The sequence below is a fragment of the Onychomys torridus genome, chromosome 5 (genome assembly GCF_903995425.1).
Source record: "Onychomys torridus chromosome 5, mOncTor1.1, whole genome shotgun sequence".
Classification (NCBI taxonomy): domain Eukaryota; kingdom Metazoa; phylum Chordata; class Mammalia; order Rodentia; family Cricetidae; genus Onychomys; species Onychomys torridus.
In genome coordinates this window covers 14,943,367-14,966,427 of record NC_050447.1, presented here as the reverse complement: position 1 = coordinate 14,966,427, position 23,061 = coordinate 14,943,367, and the positions used below count along the sequence as shown (strand labels likewise).

The 23,061-nt window shown below is 50.6% G+C and overlaps 1 protein-coding gene across 1 annotated transcript in view; it reads right to left on the bottom strand.

Moving 5' to 3' along the window:
• C5H16orf78 (chromosome 5 C16orf78 homolog) overlaps positions 1-23,061 on the bottom strand; it is a 58,430-nt gene that overhangs the window by 8,579 nt on the left and 26,790 nt on the right. Inside the window, exons 6-7 of the mRNA XM_036187645.1 lie at positions 20,703-20,831; positions 1,018-1,265 (exon numbers count right to left, since the gene is read on the bottom strand). Of these exons, the coding sequence (XP_036043538.1) occupies positions 1,018-1,265; positions 20,703-20,831 (377 nt within the window). The remainder of the gene's footprint in view (positions 1-1,017; positions 1,266-20,702; positions 20,832-23,061) is intronic.

Below are 23,061 nucleotides of genomic sequence, written 5' to 3'. Positions count from 1 at the left end.
AGCAGGATGGACACATGGAAAGACAGAAACACACAAAAGACGCCCCAGACACAGAAAGACGGCTGTGGGGAGGTGGAAACTAAAGACAGGCACAGACGACGACGGACCCAAGGCCAGGCTGGGACAGCCCAGCCAACCCTCCTTTCCTCACACTGTGCACCCAAAATGGTTCTTGGAAAAAGTTCCCCTTCCACTGCCACATTGGGCACCCAAGCCAGCACTTGCATGGACATGGGAGTGTGCATGCACACACACATACACTCTCACACATCCAAACACTAGCTCACAACTCAATACACTGACACACACACATTCACACATACACACCTACTGTCACACAGGTTCACAACTCATACCCCACTTCACTCTCATATTGATAATACACACATTCACAAACACTCACTTACACAGTCTCTCACACACACACACACATTCACTCAACTCACATAGTCATGCTTTTGCTCACACACTCACATGCATTTGCACACACACACAGTTATGCACATATACACTAAAAGACACGTAACACATATTCACAATACACATTGACACATACACACATTCACTCACATGCACATACATTCATTTGCAACTCACATCCAATCCACTCTCACATCAACACACACATTCATTCACAGCTCACACCCATTCACACTCACACTTATACATTGACACATGCACACATACACACTCACATTCACATATTCATACATATTCCCACATGCATGCACTCACACACATATATACAATTTCACATATGTTCACTCACCCACACAGTCAACCATATGTATGTACACACATTCATACACATATATAATGTCACACATGTCATCTCATGCATACTCATCCACTTTCACACATACATATGTTCACACACTCACATATACCCTTACACATATTTACAAATATACTCCTACTCACACACATTCACATATAGTCACTCACATGTATTCACACACATTCACACACACATATATGTTCTCACACATATTCTCTCTCACATACACACATACTTACCATGTCCCGAGGAGGAGGCTCATGTACCCCTCTTTCCTCTGGAACCTGGCACCTCTTCTCTCGGGCATCACATCCTTTTTGGTCCATCCCTTCTGCATTTGGAAAGTTTGCTTTGAGTCTGGAGGCGTGGTCTTCCTCTGGGGCCTGGATTATTCGGTGGCCTTTGCTGCCCCCTGCCCTCCGGTGTACAGCTTTGTCCTTGGTGGCCATCCATGGGATGTTCCCACTACCACTGAGGATTTTTCTCCCTTGGAATGGTTGTGGCAGATTTGGTTCGCGGTGTGGTCCCTGGGCATCCCAGAGCCTGGGTAGGCAGAGAGACCAGACAGCACTCTCTGAACGCTGAGGTTCTGGATGCAGCTCTGTCCCTTCCTTCCAAGGCAGGTTTCCCTCTCTGGCATGACCGCCAGAGTCCTGGTTTCTGAACCTGGCTGTGGCCCTGGGTGTCAGATGCTGTGCTGACTCAGGGGAAGGGGACAACAGTGACACCCCCCCCCCCATGCCCGTGTGTTCTCACAGCTTGGCAGAAGCACTGCTGTCCTCAGACTTGGCTGTGATGGCACCGTGACACAGGTGCCCTTCCTGGCCCACTCTACAACGCAGCAAGCAGGCTCACAAGCTATTGCCCAGGAGACCTTGCTCAGAGTGCCAAGTCTGGGCTCCTCATAAATGTGTCACAGAGTTGTGTCTGTGAGAGATTCCATCCTCGGGAGCACCCGCAGGACAGCCGCACAACCTCGGCACCTTTGTAGTTTCCATGGCTCTGCTATGCTGGGGATGGCAGAGACCTGGCCTGTGTCACACCCTGGTTTCATCCCCAACTTGTACACACACACACACACACACACACACACACACACACACACACACACACAGTCAAGATGTGTTTGTGATCATTATTGTATCTGCACCCACAAACCGTTAACGGAAAGAAAGAGCTGTTCGTGGTTTGGAGAATAAGGGGATTGAGGCCTAGAAAGGATCCCCCTTCCCCCTGAGTGGAGGAAAAATCCTGGTCTTCAAGGAATTTCTGTGTCTAATCCCTTGGGAGGACCTTGACTCGTGACCACCTGGCTCCCAAATTATTTTTTCTGTTTTTCCCACAAGCTTCTAAACATCTCTTGATGCTCACACCTACTGGGGCCTCTGTGGTGGTGCTGAGGTGGCTTCTGTGTCAGGACTGAAATGAACCTTACTTCCTTTTTTCTGTGGTTTGACTATGGCTGGGCCACCCCAGGTCCACTGAAACTGGAGCTTTTGTCAGGGTATGAGCAGTGGGGTCTGGTGGGGATCCTGTCCTTGGGATTTTGCTTTCCAGATGTGGATCTCTGGCTACTGTATGCATTCCTACCGTTGTGACCCACCACAGCTTGACCAGATGTGAAGGTTCTGTTGGTGCTAAGTGGATAGAGGAGACTCACCTACAAACCTTCAAAACAGCTGAACAAACCTTCATCCTAAAGTCTCAGGCATCTCGCTGTAGAGACAAAACGCTGGTCCACGGCCTCTTCTCATTGGCTGCAGGCTCCAATAGGGTAAGGGATGTGTCTACATTGTTTAACGAGTCTTTCTGGGACAGCCCCTCTCTCCTCCTCCGGTTACACCCGGCTGGTCCCCGTGGCTGCTGCTGTCTCACGGTAGGAGGCTGTACCCCTCAGCTCTTACCTGCACCCTGCCCTCATCCTGCTGCCCTGGTTTCCTTTCTGTTGCTGTGGGAAACACCACAAGCAAAAGCAACTTGGAGGGTTTGTTTCAGCTTGGACTTTACAGTCGCCATCATGGGAAGCCAGGGCAAGAGCGTGCGCTCTTGAGGCGGGAACCTGGGGCAGGACTGAAGTGGCAACCACGGAACACTGCTTACTGGCTTGCTTCTCCTGTCTCTTCCTCAGCTACCTTCCTTGGACAGCTCAGGACCACCTGTCCAGGGATGGCACCTTCCACAGTGAGCTGGAGCCTCCCACATCAACCAACAATCAGGACAATTGGGCTGGAGAGATGCTCAGTGGTTAAGAGCACTTGTTCTTGCAAAGGCTCTGGGTTTAGTTCCCAGCACTCACCTGGAGGCTCACTACTCTCTGTAACTCCAGTTCCAGAGAATCCAACCTCCTTTTCTGACCCTTGAGGGCATCAGGCGCTCACATGGTACACACACATATATGCAGGCAAAACACTCATACATAGAAAGTAAATGAATCTTAAAAAAATGATACATGGATGAGAGAGGGAGATGGAAGGCATTACCAAGATCTCCATGCTATGGGGTAGCTAAGGCTCTGCCATGTCCAAACATAATGTCATTGAAAAGGGAGCGCCTGGGGTGGTGGTAAATATGATTGAAACACATTGTGTGAAATTATCAAAGAACTAATAAAAATGAGAAAAAGGAAACTATCTTAATTGAGAAAATGCCTTAACAGGACCAGTCTGTAGGCAAGTCTTTGGGAGGCATTTGCTTGATGGATGATTGATGTGGGAGGAGTCCACTGTGGGCAGTTCTATCTCTAGGCAAGTGGAGGTGGGGCTGGGCTGGGCTCTGTGACAGTTGAGATAATGGTCCACGTGGTCCCTTCGTGTGCATCGTCATCAGGGATGAGTAAGTTCCTCAGAAGAAAGTAGAGTATGGTCTTCCGTCATTTACCTTAAATAACAACCTGAGACGTAGCTGGGGTTAGGCACAAAGCTGAGGCTTGGGCTGGGGTGCCACTGATAGGCTAACGGGTTAGATTCTCTTTTCAAGACGCTGATCCTCAGCAGCCAGCTGCAATCCTGGGGGGACCAGGGACACCCACCCAAAGAAGCTCCTTCCTAAGATGAGGCCTGACAGGAAGTGGGCTGAGCGTGAGCAGCCCTCACTCTCCCAAGTTCCTATCATTGGAAGTGTTGTGGGGTGATGTGGGAAGCATCTTGGGCAGATTTCCTCTGGGGGTACAAAGATAGAGAATTCGATTCTTACCATCTAGCAAATTAAAAAACAACAACAAAACAAAACAAAACAAAACAAAACTATACAACTTCCAATATCAATAAACAAACAAAACAAATAAAAGCATAAAGCAAAGGAAAGCAAACAAGATAAAACAACAAAAACCCAAACCCCAGGAGGCCCGTGTGCCTGCAGAGCAGAGGGCTGGGAGCAGGGCCTTTAAGATGGCCTCAGGGCGGGTGGTCGGGGTTGAGTTTAGCGTCTCTGCATGTTATAAAGTGTACGTGTGTTGCTAGCTCTCTGAGGAAGGCTTTGTTTGAACACAGCCTGTCTTGTGGTACACAGGGCAGTATACACTCTTCCAAAAGATTTCAAACCAAGTGCACCATGGGCCAAGAGTTCAGAAGCAGGAGTGGCAGGGGTCAGGGAAGGAGTCTAAAGAAGAGAAGGGAATCGGGGGTATCTGCAGGGAGGGGAGCAAAACCAGGGAGGGTGTGTCCTTGTGGGGATATTCCAGCCGTGAGGAGTGGAGGCTGGCTTCCGCCTTTCTGTCCCTTACACATCAAGTTCCTCTTCGCCTGAGTCCTACTGAGTGCTGAGTTTCTGGGGAAAGAATATGGTTTTCTCTGACAATAAATTTTGAGTGTGTGGCACAGAGTGGGGTTCATAAAACATCGTGTATGGAGGAGCAAAACTTCCATCATGGAATTGCCGATCCAGATGGAGCAGTTGGGTCGCACCTGGTCACCCGCTCAGATCAACCACTCTGACTGTTCCTGGCCTAGTCTGGGGGAGAGGGACACAGGCTGGCTCACACCTGGTCTGACAGCACTGGTTAAGCACTTTGGGGTCCAGTCCAGACTGCTGTCAAGAGGCCACAGGGACCAGCCACAGGGACCAGCCACTTTGGCCTTTGTGGATCGGATAAGCTGAACTGAGAACAGCTGCTGTCTTCTAGGCAGCCCAAGCATGGTGAGTGCTTTTGGAAATGGAAAGTGGGGGGTTCCCAGGAGAACCCTAGCGAGGTAGCACTGGGTGTGGGGTGCCCTGACCCCTCCGGGGAATTTTCTCTGTTATATCTGTGACATCAGCGCTCCTCATAGGTCAGGAGCCTGGGGTCAGGTTAGTCAACAGAGGGTGTGACCGGTTCCTGAACTTGGAGCCAGCTCCTTCCTTTACAAGCCAGGCTAAAAGTTGGGCACCCAACTTTCAGAACGATTCAGCCAGGTCATAAGCTAACAGGACGGAATGAAGTAGTTAACCATCCCCACTCCATCTCCCGGAAACACCACTCTTCAGCTGTCTACACTGTGGGACCACATATGTCATATGGGAAGAGGTGGAGAGCAAACCCCAGCGGGATGCCACCTTCTGTGCCCTCAGTGTGAGGGGCGATACCAGGAGCCTACCTGCTATATTGTTGGCAGGATTAAGGGAGAAAAACCACTGTGGTGCCCAAGGCTAGCAATCTGCATTGACCCATGTGGAAGGAGATACAGCTTCAGGACACAAAGAACACATAAGAGAGGGACAGAGACCTCCTGGGAGGGCCCTGTGTGCACATGTGTGTTCACAGGGACCTGTGTACTCCTGATGCATGAATGCTTGGAAGCGTTCTGATCGAGTGACTGTGGGACACTCTGGGGCCACTTACCCACCTTGGGAACTATGATCTGAAGCCTAGAAGGAGGAGAATGCTAAGCTGGAGCTCGGGGTTCACCAACTGAGCAAGCCAACAATGTGTAGAATACTTAATCTGCCTGAGCTCACACCACTCAGGTGTGCATCAGTGTCTGCCCCTTGGTTGCTGTGTGGTAGCAGGGCTTCCAAGCCTGAGAGTAACAAGACAGGGAAATGGAGTCCCAGTCCAAGCCAGTGTCCTTAGCATTGATACAACTGACCACTGAAAGCAGAGAGTCTAGAAGGAGAGAGACCTTTAGTAGGAATCTTAAAGAGTCTTATTAATAATACTCAAACCCGAGGCCAGTTATTGGGGTGATTGCTGGAAGATCAGAGAAGCAGAACAAGCCACAGAACAAGCTATCTCACCTTGCTAGTTCCTCAGGTGATCCTGTTTCCTCAGGCTGGAAGCTTCTGAGTCCTCCTCCACATGAATCTCAGCTGAACTGTGTTGCTCCAAAGCCTGAATGCTTAACCAGCCGAATGCTTAACTAACTACATGCTTTTCTCTAATTGCTCTGGTTTCTGGTCTTCATGCCTTATATATCTTTCTCTTTCTGCCCCCACTCCCTGGGATTAAAGGTTGGGTTTCTGGGATTAAAGGCGTGGGTCACCATGCTTAGCTGTTTCTAAAGTGGCCTTGAACTCAGAGATCTGGCTAGCTCTGCCTCCCAAATGCTGGGATTAAAGGCGTGTACCACCACCGCCCAACTTCTGCTATGGCTTACTCTTCCCATTTTCTAGCCACCATTTTTGGCTTTGTTCTAGTGGCTGTCTGTTCTCTGGCCCCAGATACATTTATTTCGGGGAACACACAATATTTCAGGGAACACAATACCCACCACAGAGACCTACTATGTGCCTAGTAATGACTCCGCAGAAGAGGCAAGCAAGTGCAGAGAACAGACTGCAAGTTCAGACTGCTCTGTTGAGAAGGAAGAAGGAGGGGCAAGTAGGGGTGTGGCCTGGGGGAAGAGCAGCTCTCAAAAGAAGTTTGATGACAGTCCGGCTTCCGCATCTGCTCTTGGCCAGACACACATATACGACGGCAGTATAGTAGCCAGCTTTTTGTGACTAACATGAAATATTTAAGGCGAGCCACTCTATTAAAAAGAGTGAGACTTTCATTTCTTCAGGAGTTTGGGAACAGCTATATTCAGATCCTAGTAGGTAGATGGCCACAGATGCTCCCCTTAGTGTGTCCACACTCAGAGCCTGAAAAGCCCCTTCCATACAGTGGCAGGAGAGCTTGTGTGTGGTATGGGACCCCTTCCTTGAGCTGTGCACCCAGGGCAGGGGATCACTTTTAATGTCCTTTAGCTCTGCTCTGAATTGTGTTCTAAAGCCAGGAAACATACCTGGAGAGCACAGCTGAGTTTTGTGAGCTGGATGGGTTGAAGATAAGGCCAGTCAGACCCCCTCTCCTGTCCCACAAACTTACTCCAACATCTCAAACTGTAGGTCCCCTCTATCAATCCTCTGCAAGGGCACCAGGGTGTCCTGCAGTCACCATGAAGAGATGAAGGATATGAATATTTTATCTCCTCTCCCTTCTTGTCAAAACCTGTAATATTGCTTTCCATAAATCAATTTCACCCGAGCATACTGTTCGGGGTTCAGCATGCCTTTATACACTTAGTCTTTGATTTGGTCTCTGGCCTGCCTTATGAACAGCGGCCTCTCAGAGACCCTTCAGGGCTGGGACATTCTGATGGCGAGTGGGTTGGTGACTTCTCGTCAACTTCATTGCTTTTACATTAAAATAATCAGTTTTGCTGGGGCAGCTGAGGGCTGAGTACTAGCTGCTTAATTGCACCCACCTTTTAGACCTCTTCTCAGAGATTGATTCCACGGCTTTCTTAGCATAATACACGGCAGGATGTGTAAAAGCGGAAAGCGGCAGCCCTCTTAGCCAGAGCAGCAAAGCCAATTGATGCGTTTCTCCTGTTAAATTTACTGGCTTTATTGAAAGGCCTTTGGGGAGTTGCTTGCTCATTAAATACACCAAATACAAAACCTCGCTTAATATAGTATTATCTTGGTAATATGGAAGATTCCCCCGATGTGAGCTCAGAGAGATGGAATTGTCAATGCTTTGGGGGCCCTGCTAGTGGAGGTTCATGAGCAACCCTGAATGGTTATATTTCAGGGCTTCATATTCTGCCTCATCTAGTCCAGCATGTCACCTTTAAATTGACCACTCTGTCCTCATCACCGTCCCTGTCAAATGCGCCATAGTATGACGGCTCACGGAATTGTCGAGGATGCAACGTCAGATCCTCTCCCTAACTTTTAGGACTGAGCATGCACAATGGCCCCACAGACCCTGTCAGGTCTGTGGAGGGCAGTCAGTGGTGACAGGAGGTAGCTGGGAGCAGGTGGTGGGAGAAGGGGAGATGACAGTGGCCATTTTTTTTTTTTTTTTCTATTCCCAAATGCCTGGGAGGCGCTTGGGGCAATGTGAGTCTGACTGATGCCTGGTGTCCAGGGGACACACACGGTGCACCTGGGGCCAGGACACCTGCCCCAGGGCAGGAGCACCGAGCCTGGGTCTCCACTGATATGACACGCCTGTCAAGACACTTGTGAGGTTCTGGCTGCCAGTTCCTTTCTGAGTAAAATCGGGTTAGTAATGCCTTTCTCTCTGTTGTATGTTTGGCTCAAAAAAAAAAAAAAAAATGATTCCATCCATTTCCTTAAAGAATATGGGTCAGTGAATTGCACAGGAAGTTTTGGATAATTTTAACAGAGCAGAAATAGAAGGGAAAACCTATTGCAGTGGGGAGAAGGTGTGCACGTCGTCAGCGGGAAGGACCTAGGAGAAGGACGGGCTGCTGCGAGACAGCTGTAGCGTTTCCTCACTGCCAAGTTCCACACCTTGGCCCACCCACCCCAGCACCCTCCCTTCCTTCCAATTCCTCTTGGAAACCCATTTTTTCATGTTTTTAGGGCGACTCTGCAGTGGCCAACAGTCTGCACAGCCTCCATATGATTTCTTTCCAGTCTGCCTGGACTGGGCAAGTGTCTTGAGTTGAGTAGAAATCCATCCACTGCTCTTCTCCCATCCCTTCCATCATTCCACCTGCACATTCATTGTACAGCAAAGCAGAGCAAGAAATCAGTGTTTGTAAATCAATGTGATTTGGGCTGTTTGTTATCTTAGCGCAGCTTAGCGGAATACTGACCGCTGTTCACTGGGACCAGAGTCATAGCTTACAAATACGTTTCAATAAAAGCTGTGGCAAGTTTTTGAAAGGCGGGTCCTTGATGCTTGACGGCATGTGTCAGAGGGAGCCAGTGTGGTAACAGCAACAAGAACAAGGGACGTGAGGTGAGAAGGGACACGTGCTCCCGGTCCCTGTAGAGGTCTCTGGTTGGGAGGGGCTAGGACCAGGGAACATTTGAGGAAAAAGAAAAGGAGGGGATCAGGGTAAGGTGAGGTTGGCAGGGAAGCGGGGGCTTATGGACACACTGAGCACGAGCAGAGGCCTGGCAGACCTGCAGACCCCAGGAGCTCCTGTTGGACCTTCTGGGGGTGGGAGTTGGGGTAGTGAGTTAGCGTGAGGTGGCAGACATGTCAAGTTTGTCCTGAGTATCTGCCATCGGATGACAGATAGAAGGGAGCAGCCCAGGTCCCCAATGCTGCACTGGGGAAGGAGGTCTTGACCTTTATGATGCCATGGACTGTAGTGGGTAGCCATCCCAGCATTGGCCTGGAAGTTCCAACCTCCATTGAGGCTTCAGTAATGATCACGCCCACAAGGCAGGGCAGAGGAGGGAGCGGAAGACCGAGGAGGAGGAGGAGGTGGTGGCTCTCTTGGTTCCGGGACGCCGGACGCTGGAGGTAGACCGAGCAGAGTTCTCCAGAGAACACCGCCGGACTGTGCTATACCTTTGCCAGACCCTGCAACCTACCCCTTCATTTGTAAGTTACCCTACAAAATAAACCTCCCTTTTAACTACGTGGAGTGGCCTTAATAATTTCACCAATAATGGACCCTTTAGCAGCTGTAGAACAGTACTTTTAAATAGAGAAATAAAGGAAAGAGCATTGCGTGGGATGCAGAGCTGCCTAAGTATTTCTTTTTAAGTTTGATTTAGTAACGTGCTTCCTTGTGGACACTTTGCACACCCGTGTCAGGTCTGGAGACTACTGCCACTTGGAAGCTGTGATGCACATGGTGCTGTCTTGAGGACTCTGTGACCTTTGTGTTTGTTGCCTGCATTTGGCACGTGAAGAACGGGCAGGCCTCCCTTAGAGGTTAGTGAAAAGGAAGAGGGCTTTTTCTCGTTCATGTTTATAGACTGCCTAGCAGCAAGCCTCAGTTTCTTCATCTGAACCTGAGTGTCGTGTTGTGGACTTGTGGGGTAGGGATCAAAAGCCAGCTCATCCCAGAGACTGACACAAGCTTCCCCAACCCCCGGAAGTGCAGGCTCCAAGTTGGAGCTCTGCCCTCCTTTGCTCCTCTCCTGTCCCAGCTCTCCCAGATCAAGTCTCTGGGGCCCCTGGTTCCATTTGATCCCCTGCCGTCCTCACTGCCTGTCCCCAGACAGACATTGCTGTCAGCATCCAGCCTGCAGTCAACTGCTTCTCAAGAGGCTCCCGGCCCTGTGACATGCTTTGGGCCCTCGGGGAGCCCATTGAAGGAGAGGAGCAGCTTTGGGGAGGTAAAGGACAGACAGGCAAAAGCCCAGCTGTGAATCTATGCTGTGACCAGGCTTAGCCTTCCAGAAAATGGAGGTGGTTTCTGACTTGTGGGAGCCTGTGAGTGTAGACACATTCAGTGTAGACATACAGCACAGATGTTCAGCATAGACACACTCAGCAGGCGACTACAGCCATTCCTGACGGTAGTGGCAAAGGGCCCCAGGAAGGAATCTAGCCCACTCTATCTCTGTTCTTGCAGCTTTTGGATGTCTGTACTCTCTTTTCTCCCTACTGGACTAGCAGGAGGCAGTCAAGTGAAGGCCCAGCCCCACCGTGTATTTGCTAATCACTCAGAGCCTGTGTCTCTTCATCTGGGAGAACTCAGATCTGTCATAAGGCTCAGATGGAGAATGATAGCTCAACCCCCTGTGTCCCAAGGCATCAAACCCCAAACCTACCCCACCTGTAATTCTTGTCTTGCTTTTGTTTTTGAGACAGGATCTTGCAATGCAGCTCAAGCTAGCCTAGAGCACTCAATCCTCCTGCCTCAGCTTCTTTCAGTACAGGGGCCCTAGGAATCCACCATAGCTGGCTGGCTCCCCATTTGAACTTTTTTGGTTTTTTGAGACAGGGTTTCTCCATGTAGTTTTGGTGCCTGTCCTGGATCTCGCTCTGTAGACCAGGCTGGCCTGGAACTCACAGAGGTCTGCCTGGCTCTGCCTCCTGAGTGCTGGGATTAAGGGCATGTACCACCGTGGCCCAGCATCCATTTGAACTTTTGAGACACTATCTGTGTGTCTGTACCAGGCACGTCCCTACTTTGTCCAATCTGCCCTGGGGTTCCTGTGGTAATGAGACTCGCGAGAGTCCTTCATGATATAAGCTCGTCTTCCTTCGTTCCACTGGGGCTGACTCCCAAGCTCCTTGCTGTACAAGGTCTTGTGCCCGCTGCTTGCTCTGCCAGGGGCTCCCACCTACCCCTTCTTTCCAATTAGTCTGGGGTTCAGTGTCATTTCCTCAGGCTCTGGCTGAGCCACCTGCCACAACCTTTAATTTCTTCCCTACACCTGGCTTTGAATTGCACCCCGGTCCTTGCCTCTCTGGAATTTTCTTTAAATATTCAAGTTTAAGGGAAATACCAGGTTGGGGTAGGAGGAAATAACACAAGACTGGCCAGATGTTGGTCACTGTTGAGCTCAGAAATGAGGACATCCAGGTCGTTCAGGATGTTCCTTCACGGCCTTGAGCCTTTCTGTAACCATGGGTTAGAGGTATGTGGTGAGTCACTGGTGAGGGGTCTAGGTCTGGTGCAGACTCCATTGCTGACTGAACATTCACCACCACTGCAGAAAGGAAGCATGGAAGGAACCCCACTCCTGGGAGCTCAGAGCAGGGTGTCCAGGTCCTTGGCATTCTGGATGTGCTCAGGTGGCCAACACCCCCTTAGGCCAGGGAAGGCAGAGGGATACACAATGAACTGAAAGGCTGACCCTGCACAGTTCCAGAAGGTCCCGGCTGGCCTTGTCACTGGTGCTGGCTGAGCCTAAGGCGGGGCGAGCAGGCTTTGGGAACAGCACAGAAGGCCAGCCTGTTCAGCAGCCTGGTCACCCTGATTTACAAGTGACACTGTGTCTGGAAGCACAGAGTGCCAGACCCTGACTCCGCAGGTGAAGGAGCTTGCAAAGGGGCACAGGCAAGGGATGGCCCCAGGGAGAGTGCTGGGCACTGCCAGAGGATGGGGCCTCTTCAGCTCAGGCTTTCTCTGCTCACATGGAGTTCACTAGCAAGAAGAGAGGGAGAGATCAGGGTGTGGGGTGGAGACCCACACACCCCTGACTCAGGTCTCTCCTGTGCATGGGCTTTTCAACAGTGTCAAAGCCTCACTGGTTCCTAACTGTTCTGCCATAGCACAACTTTTTGAGTGCCTAATCCATGGTGACCCCAGGTTAACACTTTACAAACGTGACTGTAATTCTGACAATCTCATAAGCTGTGGCTTGTATGATCCCATTTTGGAAGTGGGGTGGCTGAGGCTGTTGGAGGGAAATATCAGCCTGGCTGTAGTCTGTCTTGAGCTGCTGGCTCCCTGTCCTCTGCCTAAGCCACAGCAGAGACTTGGCTTTCCAGGACATCATCAGCTCCGCACACTGGGCACTGACATTGGAAGCTGGAAAGACTGTTTAAAACAATGCGCCTGACCCTTGGGAAGTGTTGCCCTTTGGAGACCAGGTAGCCCTGGTTGCACTATTAAACAGGTCTGGGATGAAACATCAGATGAGCTGACCCAGCCAGTCAGGGGCAGTGAGAGGTTGCTTGAGTGACCAGGAAGAGGTGTTCTGGGATCTTCCTGCTGGGCTGGAAGCCATAGGAGAGCAACTCTGGGCAGCTCAGCCATCTTACTGTCTGGAAGAAGCTGTCTGAGAAGAAAGCCTGCAAAATACAGAGAGAACCACTGGGCATAATAACACTTTTGTGCTCCGGGACCACGCTCGTTTTTGCTGACAGACTGGCCACGGACTTGTCAGACCGTAAGAGCTTATTAAGCAGGATCCTTTCGCTTAACCATCTGACCCTGGTTTCTTAATCACGTGAGTGTGGTTTTTGTCACTTGCCACTGAAGGCACTCTAAGGGGCACAATGTATAGGAATATCTGGAAGCTTGAAAACCCACCTGAGAGGATCTTACAGAATGGAGGAGGGGCTAGTGCTGACCCTCACTCCGGGGCAGTCTGCTCATGCTTCCCCGAGGCGGTGAGAGCAAGCTGGCTCACAGTCTCCATTTCTTCCAGCCAGGCCCCTCTGTGAAAAATTTCCTCAACTGGCAGCACAGGCTGAGAGTTCAGCCTAAGAGCCTGTGGGAGACATTCAGAGTCAATCCTGGTTGTAGCACCGCCCACAGCTGGGCGGGGGTGGGGGTGGGGTGGGGAGGCAGGGGCAGTGACAGACAGAATCTGGATTGATTTTCGTCTCTGGTGTTAACAGCCCTCACTCAGTGCTCTGGTCTCCCTTTTCTTTCCTTCCTGGCCTCAGGTCCTGCCCCATTTCCGTCAGCACAGCACGGCAGCTTTGTGGAGCCGTATCTCCCTTCTGTTGTGTGTACGGCATATTTGTGAGCGTGCACACGGAGGAGGCTGGAGGTCAGAGTTGAGAGTCAATGGCTTGCTCTCCACCTTCTTTTTTTGAGACGGAGTTTCTCACTGATCCTGGAGTGTGCCCATTTTTCTAGCCAGTGAGTTCTAGGGGTCCACTCATCTCTGTCTCCCAGGGACAGGCTCACAGGCATTTTCATCACACTCGGCTTCTATGTGGGTGTTCGGGGTCTGAACTCAAGTCTTCATGCTCTTGTGAAGCAAATACTTTACCCAGGGCCAACCCCTCAATCCCTACACCATCTTCTGTTTTCAAACCACAGCCCCTGCCCCTCAAAGCTTGCTGACTGAAGGTTCCCTCATGTGTCTGCATCACAGCACCTCCAAACTTCCTGTGGGGCCTCTGTCCCTGGCCTTTGCACCTCTGGATCTTAGTGCTAGGTAGTGTACCCTACCCTCACTACTCTGGATCCAAAAGTTTCTTCCTTGTCTGGCCAGCCAGCAGCAAGGGCTTCAGCACATTCCTCTCTCAGGCCCTGCTGGCTCACACCCAGGTCCTCCCATGCATGTCAGGAAAGCTGGGACACCCCTGATCCAGCGTCTCCCTGGAACCTGAAGGAACCATTCTGACTCATCCATTCACAGGCTGGCAGCTGAATATTTAGCTCTCTAATGAGAGGCTTGTGGTAGTGGCTCTGTCCCAGGCTCACTGGTAATGAGGCTGTTCACAGAAGGGCCTCACGTTCCTGGCATACTTCTCAGAGTGCTCCTGATCATGCTTAGTCTCTACTTCCCCTAGGGTCTCAGTCCCGCAGCCCCCACCCAACCCAGGGCAGCATCTTGGTGCTGAGGCCAGTCTGTTTTGAGGCTTAGCTTTGTCCTCCATGGCATCTCTGACCAGGGCCTCTGTGCTGCCGCGAGGTGGTGGCTACCAGGGGTTGTCTAGTGCAGGGTGCCCCTCCTCTATAGCTATACCAATTGGCACAGCCTGGAAAACCTTCAGGTTCGCAACGTGAAGACTTAATTGCCTTATGGACATCGGAAGAATGGAGCGGCTTCTCCAGGGAGCCAGTGCTCGCCTCGCTCTGCCTCTCTCCCCCACCGGATAATGACAAGACTTGCGGCTGATTAAAGGGGGAAGACAAACCCCCCTCTAGGGGGCCTGTGACAGTTCCACCTACATTGAATGCCTATCCCTTCCCGGCTCCCCTCCTCCTCCTCCCGACTTTTCAGAGGTGATTTTTAATTGCGTTTTCCCAGGTGGAGAGAAAGTGGAGATGAGAGGGGTGGGTCAGGGATGTCTCCCAGCATCCTCCTGTTACTGGGGCAAGCTTCTATGGGACTCTAACGTTCAGCTCCAGCGTTCAGTTTGTGACCAGGTCAGTGAAGGGGAATCTTCCCTCTGAGTTCCCTGCCCTCTGTGTACCTCCTGGCTCTCTGCCCTAGGCAGGCCAGCTTCTTCCACTCCCAGACCTTTGCTCTGGGAACTCCTACCATGCCCCCTCCCCCACGAAGTTATAACTAGATTTCCCCACACAATTCTTTTCTTATTTGGACACTGCCTCAGGGTGATCCTGACCCCAAGTCCTGTGACATGTCCAAGTATAGTTCACATGTCTACAGAGGACGGCTTCTGGGACCACAATGCTTGAACGTCTTTTGTAAAATGGCATTGTGTTTGCAAACAACCTGTTCTTCAGACTTTAAACCACCTCCAGATGATTTGTAATCCCTAATGCTGTGTAAACCCAATGTAAGTCATTGTTATTTTGCATTGTTTAGGGGACCATGACCAGAGAAACTGTGTATGTCCAGTGTAGGCCCAGTCTTAAAAAAAAATACACTTTGTCTATACATGTTTGGTTGAATATGTAGATATGAGACCAGTGGATATGCAGGGCTGACTGTGGGCTACCCAGGGGTTACCACTGTCCATCATTCACCATCCAGCTTTGACTGTACCTATTTGGGCGCCCCTCCCCATTTGTGATTGTATTAAACATCAGTCAGCTCATGTTGAAATGTGAACTCCAAGGTGCAGACTGGGGTGTCATTGTGGCTTCCCAGTGCCTCATGCTCTCCATGGTGGTTCACAGCCACTGTGGGAGACTATAAGGAAGGCCCCCTTATGGACATGAACAAGCTCTTTGGGCCCCTTAGGTCTGGCAGCAAGCCTTGCTTTGTTTAGTTGGGAGCAGGCAGCTCCTAGGACTTTGCCATTGACAATGGTGCCTTCTGGAAGTCACCTCCATTTCCTAGCTGGCCCAGTGGGGCCGGGATAACGAAGCTGCTTTAACATAAATAATTTGCTTCCAAGGTATAAGAAATGGGGAATATTTTTAGAAGGCCTGCCCTCCTAGGGGAAGTAAATGACTTTTAAAAATGGGATTTTTCAAAGTGGCCTTCAAGAGAAAAGGGGGCCGTGTGTGATGGTCAAATGGAATCCTGTGAATTAGTGCGACTCATTATTCTGGTCGTCCTCACACAGATGTACACTTGCTCGCTCACTCACTTTTCCTCCTGCCTTCCATTTCATGGTCTTAGCTCAATCTAAAATAAAACCCCCAGCAGCCCTCCTCCCTGGCCCTCAGCGGCGGCTGTCTGATTGGATACCTCCCACAGCCCCGAAGACCGGAGCTTCAAGGAGGAAGCAGCCGGGGACACGCTGAGTCTTCGCTTCTTAAAGTGTGTGTCTCAAGTTACCTTGAAATGTTATTTTATTTTATTTTTTTAAAGTATTTTAGGTTCAACAGACACTTGGGTTCCTGTTAACAACTCATTTAAGGCAAAAGTGGGGGAAGGCGTTCAGATCAAGGCTTCTTTGACGACGTGAACCTCCTTACTTTGAACCCTTACAATGTCAATGGGATGAAAGATTCGGTGGCGACGTGCACGGGTAGACGCACAGGTGAGAAAGGACAGATGTTAGTGACAAACGGAGACGCAGGATCTTGGGATGGGCTTTGTCTGGCCAATAATGGAGAATAGATATGGGCGGCGGTGGAGGGAGGCCCAGAAAAGCCAAGACACAAAACCCACTTTGTGTCATTGTGTTTGCACAGGCATCTTGATCCAGGGAAGATGCACTGTTGTGAGAACTAACAAGGTGGCTGGCTTCTCTGAAGAGACACATTCTGAAAATCGAGGTCTACAGAGTCATCCATCACCGTGCTCTGGGGTGTCTTCCCCTTTCTCCAAAATCTGGCCTCTTGGGGGCATGGGTGTGTCATCTGCCAATCCCCCAGGGATCTTGTCTCTAGGAGGTCCACGATAGTCTCCTAACACCCATGTGCCCAACTTGAAACCATTCAATCTAAGAACCAAAGTCCACCATGAGCTGGCTCTACTTTATCTTCTTTCTAGCTCCCTCCACGGGACCCCTGCTCCCTAAGACTCCTACTGCTATCAGACTGATCCCAATTTATTCCTTTTCTTCTAGGCAAGGCTCCTTTCTCTAAGAGTACCTTCTCCACTGTCCTGAGTCCTCGAGCTTCACCGTCTTCACTGAACCTGTCTGTAAATTTTGATGTTGACTTGTGAGCATCTGATCCATCTCCTTGACTGTCCATCCTATCCACCAACTCTCTGGGAACATAGATCCTGCCTGTGGATGCTAGTACATAGCACAGGACCAACAGAGCATCTCAATAAGAAGTATGGGCCTCTTCAAACAACATGATGTGACCATAGCAGATGTGGAAGAGTGTGGGCTCACCTCCTCTGGAGCTCCCCTGGCCCCAAGGCTTAGGAGTAGGCCTGAAGAGGATTGGTTTTCATGCTGCGCTCACCCTGTGCCAGCCACCCTAAAACCCGGAGCCAATAGTGTGTGAGACAAGGTCCAAACTTCCAGTCTTAAACCACTCAGTTTTCTATCATTCAACAAAAACTAAAAACCAGTACACTCTCTGTGGGTACTGAGTATTTGGTGGCAAATATGTGAGACATAGTCCTTGGGGTGAGGACAATCAAAAGTCTGGAGAGAAATGACCATAATTGTGACAGGGGTGGGAAAGGTAAGGACAGATTGCTCTAGCCCTTGTTTCTCAAGGCAGCTGGTCACATCCAGGGGACTTTGAGCAGGCCACCTGTGTGTAGCAACACACAAGGAAGCCAGGGGCCACACTGGTGGAGCACCTGATGGGGTGATGAGCTGTGCAAAGCTGATGGGAGGATCTCATTTCTGCTTGGCAGCCTGAGGTGGGGCTGGCACTCTGAAAGCAGGCAGAAATGTATGACTAGACAGATGTGTAAGGCTCAGCTGCCCTTCCCACCAAGGCTGTAGGCCATGTGTAAGTAAGCACAGCCATCTTTTCAATATGCCTCCAAGATTCCCTGCTGGGGCTCTCCAAGGCTTGGCTAACATCTTCCTGGTGGGAAGTAGTTTCTCCCACAATGCTTCCACTTCTTTTCCTTGATTTTTCCACTAATGAGGTTAGTGAGCAGCCTTGGCTCATGGCTCTACTTGAGTGTTCTTCTCTGTATCATGATGGACTGAGAAATAGCGTATGTCTAACTCTTTGCAAAGCAAGCGTTCTAAGAGAAGGCATAAAAGCAAAAGATGCAAACACATATTTGGAGGACCCACCCACTTCCAAATCAAGTGGCCACAGCAGACATTATTAATTGATCCCAAAGCTCATTTCTGCTTTTCCTGGACATGGGTGAAAAGCACCTCTCAGGCGGCTCTCCCTGACTTTCTGAAGTAGTCCCCTCCTGGTGTTTCCTTCACACTTAACAATCACCCACTTATTTAGGACCTGTTCCCAGCTAACCTGCAAACCTCCTTGAGGTGCAACAATGTATGAATTTGCCTTTCAGAGTCTGGGGCTGGGGTGCAGGGGTTGCTGAGCATCTGTCATTCAGGAAAGGCTCAGCTGGTTGTTGCAGGGGGAGAAAATGGCAGATAAGGAGAGAATCTGGGGTTCCTGTGAAAGTTGCAAATCTGCCCCCGGTTCTTCAATTTCCTAATTCTGCACACTTGACAAGTCTTTCCTTTTCTCTGGGCCTCAGTTTCCCTATCAACAAAATGAGGCTGGAATCACTTCCTTCTCAGAGTCACAGTAGACACAGAGCACCGTGTCAAGGGGGATGAAGGTACATTGAGGGGTGGACCCCAGCAGAGCTGTGTCATGTCCTGTCTCTCTACAGAGGCCATGAGCTGGCTGAGCAGAGGTTTTTCTTCTGGAAGTTTCTGAGGATCTGAAATAAAGCTGTCTCTCAGTGGCATGGCTTTAGGGAAGTCTACTTCTAAGATGTGAACCTACCCCTTGGTGGCCAGTGTGGCCTCTCCTCTCTTACTTGGGTCCAGAGAAGCAGCCTGGATTCCAAGGACCCCATAGAGAATGGACCCCAGTTCTCCTCGATGCCAGTGGGACATTCAGGAGTTATGGAGCCCTGAAGCATCCCGCTGCATCTCAGTTTTATCTCCCCAACGTCCCTACCATGCCTCCCCCCTCCCTCCCCCTCAAACCTTCCTCCTTTCCACTGTGAGGAAGGAGGAAGGCCTTGTGGGTCCCTTGTTGTTTCTCCAACCAGTTCCTATGTCCTCCCCACTGGGATGGAGCCCCAGAGCTGTTTCTGTGTGGGGCTAGTGCAACCTGAGCTGTGGAGTCTGCCTAAGGCATCCTGGGGGAGGCAGATGTCTCAGGCAAGGTAGCTCAGCCTACCCTGAGCGCGAAGGGCCCAACAGCCCAAGCCCTGGGTGTTCTGTGCACGTAGGCTGGCTGGCTGTTGCCAGTCCCAGAAAGGGCCTAATGTCAGACAAACGTAAGACTCACTTCCCCATCTTTCACTCTTAGCTGTGTAGACGTGCCCTCTTGGGAGTTAGTGAGCTGGGCAAGCAGGAGCTCCAAGCCCAGAAGCCAAGTCCACTCACCTTGGCAACCAGAGACCTTGAGTTCTAAACATCGGGAAAGAAAGGGGTGGGGGCAGAACAGGGAGCATCACCCCTCAGGTTCAGAAGGTCCGGGACATTTCAAAGGCTGTTAATGCCCATTATTCAGCCTTATCAAACGTCTCAGAAGAGCCCAGCACCAGCTCTGCCCTCTGCAGTGCGGCCGGTATCTCTACCCAGAGTTCTAAGTCAGGTACCACTACCTTCAGACGCCTCAGGGATCCTCAGGGAGGCTGCTCACCTCTGGATTTTCTCCCTCACTGATTACCAGCATCTTGGTGCAGCCCAGGAGTTCAAGGCTGTGGTCACAACTTCTGCTACAAAGCTCCTCACCTCTTTATCCCTCCTTCTGTAATGTCATTCAGACAAGCTCGTCCCCACTGGCGGCTCCTGGTAAGTGCCTGCACCTCTGGATCTGTATACCAGTGTTGTATTATTTTCTTCCTTGTTGACTGGACCTGAATTGTGTGACAGATGGGACAATACAGACATGATGGTGGTGGTGACTTCTGAGGTAGGCTTCGGGGCTTTGAGTTTTTACCTGCTTAGTGGAGACCATGTGGAGGGTTGTCACCAACCACTCCCAGTCAGCCTTGAGACCTGGACGTGGTCCAGACACTGACCACTCTGGGACAGTATTGGAGCTCCCATCTAACTGCCTCTGTGTCCTGCTCCAACACTCAGGCACACTGTGGGAGGCTGAGGGTTTCTCATCGCTCAAGGGCTGTGTCACCAAACCTTAGACAACCATGGAGCTGCTCAGTGCTCTGTGGGAAGCTTCCTTTCCTCCCTTCTTCCAGCGTGTGGCCCTTCTTGAGCCAATAGGTAGGGGTTGTTCCTTCAGAGGACATCATGAACTCTCCCTGGAATGTGCACCTGGAGCAGAAATACTAATACTGGAAACTACTTGACATCACACACACATGCACACACACACACATACATATACACACACACAAATACACATATACATACATACACACATATTATACACATACACAAGCACACATATACTCACACACAAATACACACATATATGCACACAAACACACATACATACATGCATACATATATACACACACAAACACACATATGCATGTACACATATACAAACATATACATACACATGCACACAAACACACACATATACACACATTTACATATTCACATACACACACCCTGAATCTGTGTACACATGCATGTGTGTGCTCATTTCAGAGGAAGATGTGGAATGCCTTTCTCTGTTGCTCTCTGCTTTATTCTCTTGAGGAAGGGACTCTTGCTGAACCCAAAGCTTTCCATGTCAGGTATGCTGAGTAGCCAGCAAGCTCACAGGACCCATCTGCCTCCACCCTCATCACTGGGGCTACACGCACTCCATGCCTGGCTTTTCAGCATGGGTGCTGGGGATTCAAACTCAGGTGCACATGCTCGCCCAGCAAGGGCTCTCACCTCCTGAACCTTCTTCAGAGCCCCGGACGCTCCTCTTTTGCCAATGGCAGGTATGGCCACGGCTGACGTTTTCTTCAGCTCCTTTGCAGTCACAACACCTGTCGAAGCTGCTGGTGCGGGGAACATCCACTATTCAGTGGCACCAGTATGCTGGATAAATTAACCCGCGTCGAGAAGTAAGACTGACCTGAGGACAGCTGTTGCCATTTCAATTTGTGTTTTGTTCACAGCCTTGGAAAAGAATTTAAAAGCTGCGAATTCGTGGTGCTCGGTTCTCTGAATCTCTCTCCCACCTCCCCCAGGACAGCAGTTTCCTGCTGGCTCAACTGTCCCAGGCAGAGAGCAGAGGCACATCCACACAAAGGGCCCAGAGTCCGGAAGCCAGGCTCCTGGAGGCCCACTCCGGCTGAGAGGCAGGCAGAATCGTGGAGACACACTCTAGCAGGGAGGCAGGGAGGTGCTGTGCTTTGTTGCTGGGAGAGAGGGCTGTATGGCCCCCAGGAGGCAATGTCACAGCCGTGGTGGTGAATCCTGGAGCAACCCTAGAGGCAGTTCTGGATAGTGACTGGTAGGATTTGGTAGTCCCTTGAGATTGGTGCCAGATGGTGCCATGGTCCAGCCTTGGCCTCAGGGATGTGAGGAGTATATCCTGGTCCCATGAGACTGAGTGTGAAATCAGACGCACCATCCCTGACTTAGGCCAGGGTGTCATTTTCCTCGCCCTCGAGTGTAGAATGCTCAAAGCTGCTGGCACATCAGCTCCAGGCTGGTGCAGTTTGGCTTTGGTCTGTTGTGTCCATTACACTGAAGTGCAGTATATGAGCCCTGCCTGGAACACGGCAGACATCTAAAAATTGCCAGTGTCTCACTGCACAGCAGAAATGTAATCATTTCCTGGGTGACCACTGCCCCCCGAGAGGAGCTCCTCAGACTTCTCACAGCAGCCTTGGACTGGAGCCTGCCCACCTGTCCTCCTTCCTTTCCTCCATCCTTCTTCATCCTGGTCATCCTAAGGTGTCCATGCCTGTGACTTACTGTAAGCAGTGTGTGTGTGTGTGTGTGTGTGTGTGTGTGTGTGTAGGGGAGCTAGCATGCTCCTTGTCATATTTCACATCTTCTGTCATCCACCACATTTTGCCATCTGTATGATGTCAGACACGGGTGGCCTCTGGGACCCTGCAGAGCCTATGTGTCCTGGGGTGAGTGTCTATGAGTAAATCTGTACAGACCTTTGGGTTTTATACCAGGCCAGGGTCATCTGCTTGCCCAGAGGGTGGGCTTTATCTCGGAATGTGTGCTCTGCTGCCACAAGGCACAGAGGGTCCCTCCTTTGGTGACGGTAACTCTAACGTCCTCTCACATTCTCGTTAAGTCTCAAGTCTGTCTAGCTGACATACATGGATACCACTCTGTTTTAAATACATTTTTTGATCCTATTTGGGAAAAGGATCACAGCCTCAGGAAAGTGACATGCCCAGGGGCTCTCCGCTGGCTTGTGAATGGCTGTGTGGGTGCCATCCGAGCTCAGGCTGGAATGTCCAGTCTCCTTGCATGGGCCTGTGGCTCTGCCTGCAGCTGAGTGGACGCCTGTGGGTGCCCTCCAGCAGAGCATCTTGTGCTGGGATCGAGCGCCACCTGGTGGACTCTAGAGGGAAAACACTTGGGAAGGAAGGCCAGTGGGGATGCTGTCTTCAAGACGGAAGCTTTCTTTTCTTTTCTTGCCCCCCTCCAATTTTTTATTTATTCATCTTTTTATTTTACATCCCAGATGCAACCTACCCCCATCCTCACCCCTCAGTCCCTGTCCCCCACTCCTTAATCCCCACCCCCTAATACCCTCCTCTTACATCTCCATCCAGGAAAGGACAGGTCTTTGAGTATCAATAAAACATGGCATATCAAGTTGCAGTACGGCTAGGCACCTCCCCATGTATTAAGGCTGGGTAAGGACCCAGGATGAGGAGTAGGGTCCTAAAAGCCAGTGAAAGAGTCAAAGACAGCCCCTGTTCCAGCTGTTAGGAGTCCACAAGAAGACCAAGCTACATAACTGTCACATATATGCAGAGCGCCTAGGTCAGTCCCATGCAGGTTCCCTGGTTGTTGATTCAGACTCTGAGAGCCCCTATGAGCACAGGTTAGTTGACTGTGTGAGCCTTCCTGTGGTGTCCTCGACCCCTCTGGCCCATGCACTCCTTTCTCCTCCTCCTCCCAACTCTGCCTGATGTTAGGCTGTGGGTCTGCATCTGCCTCCATCAGTTGCTGGATGATGCCTCTCTGATGACAATTGGGCTGGGCACCAATCTGGTCACAGGAGACAGCCAATTCAAGCTACTTATCTACTATTAGACTGTTAGATTCC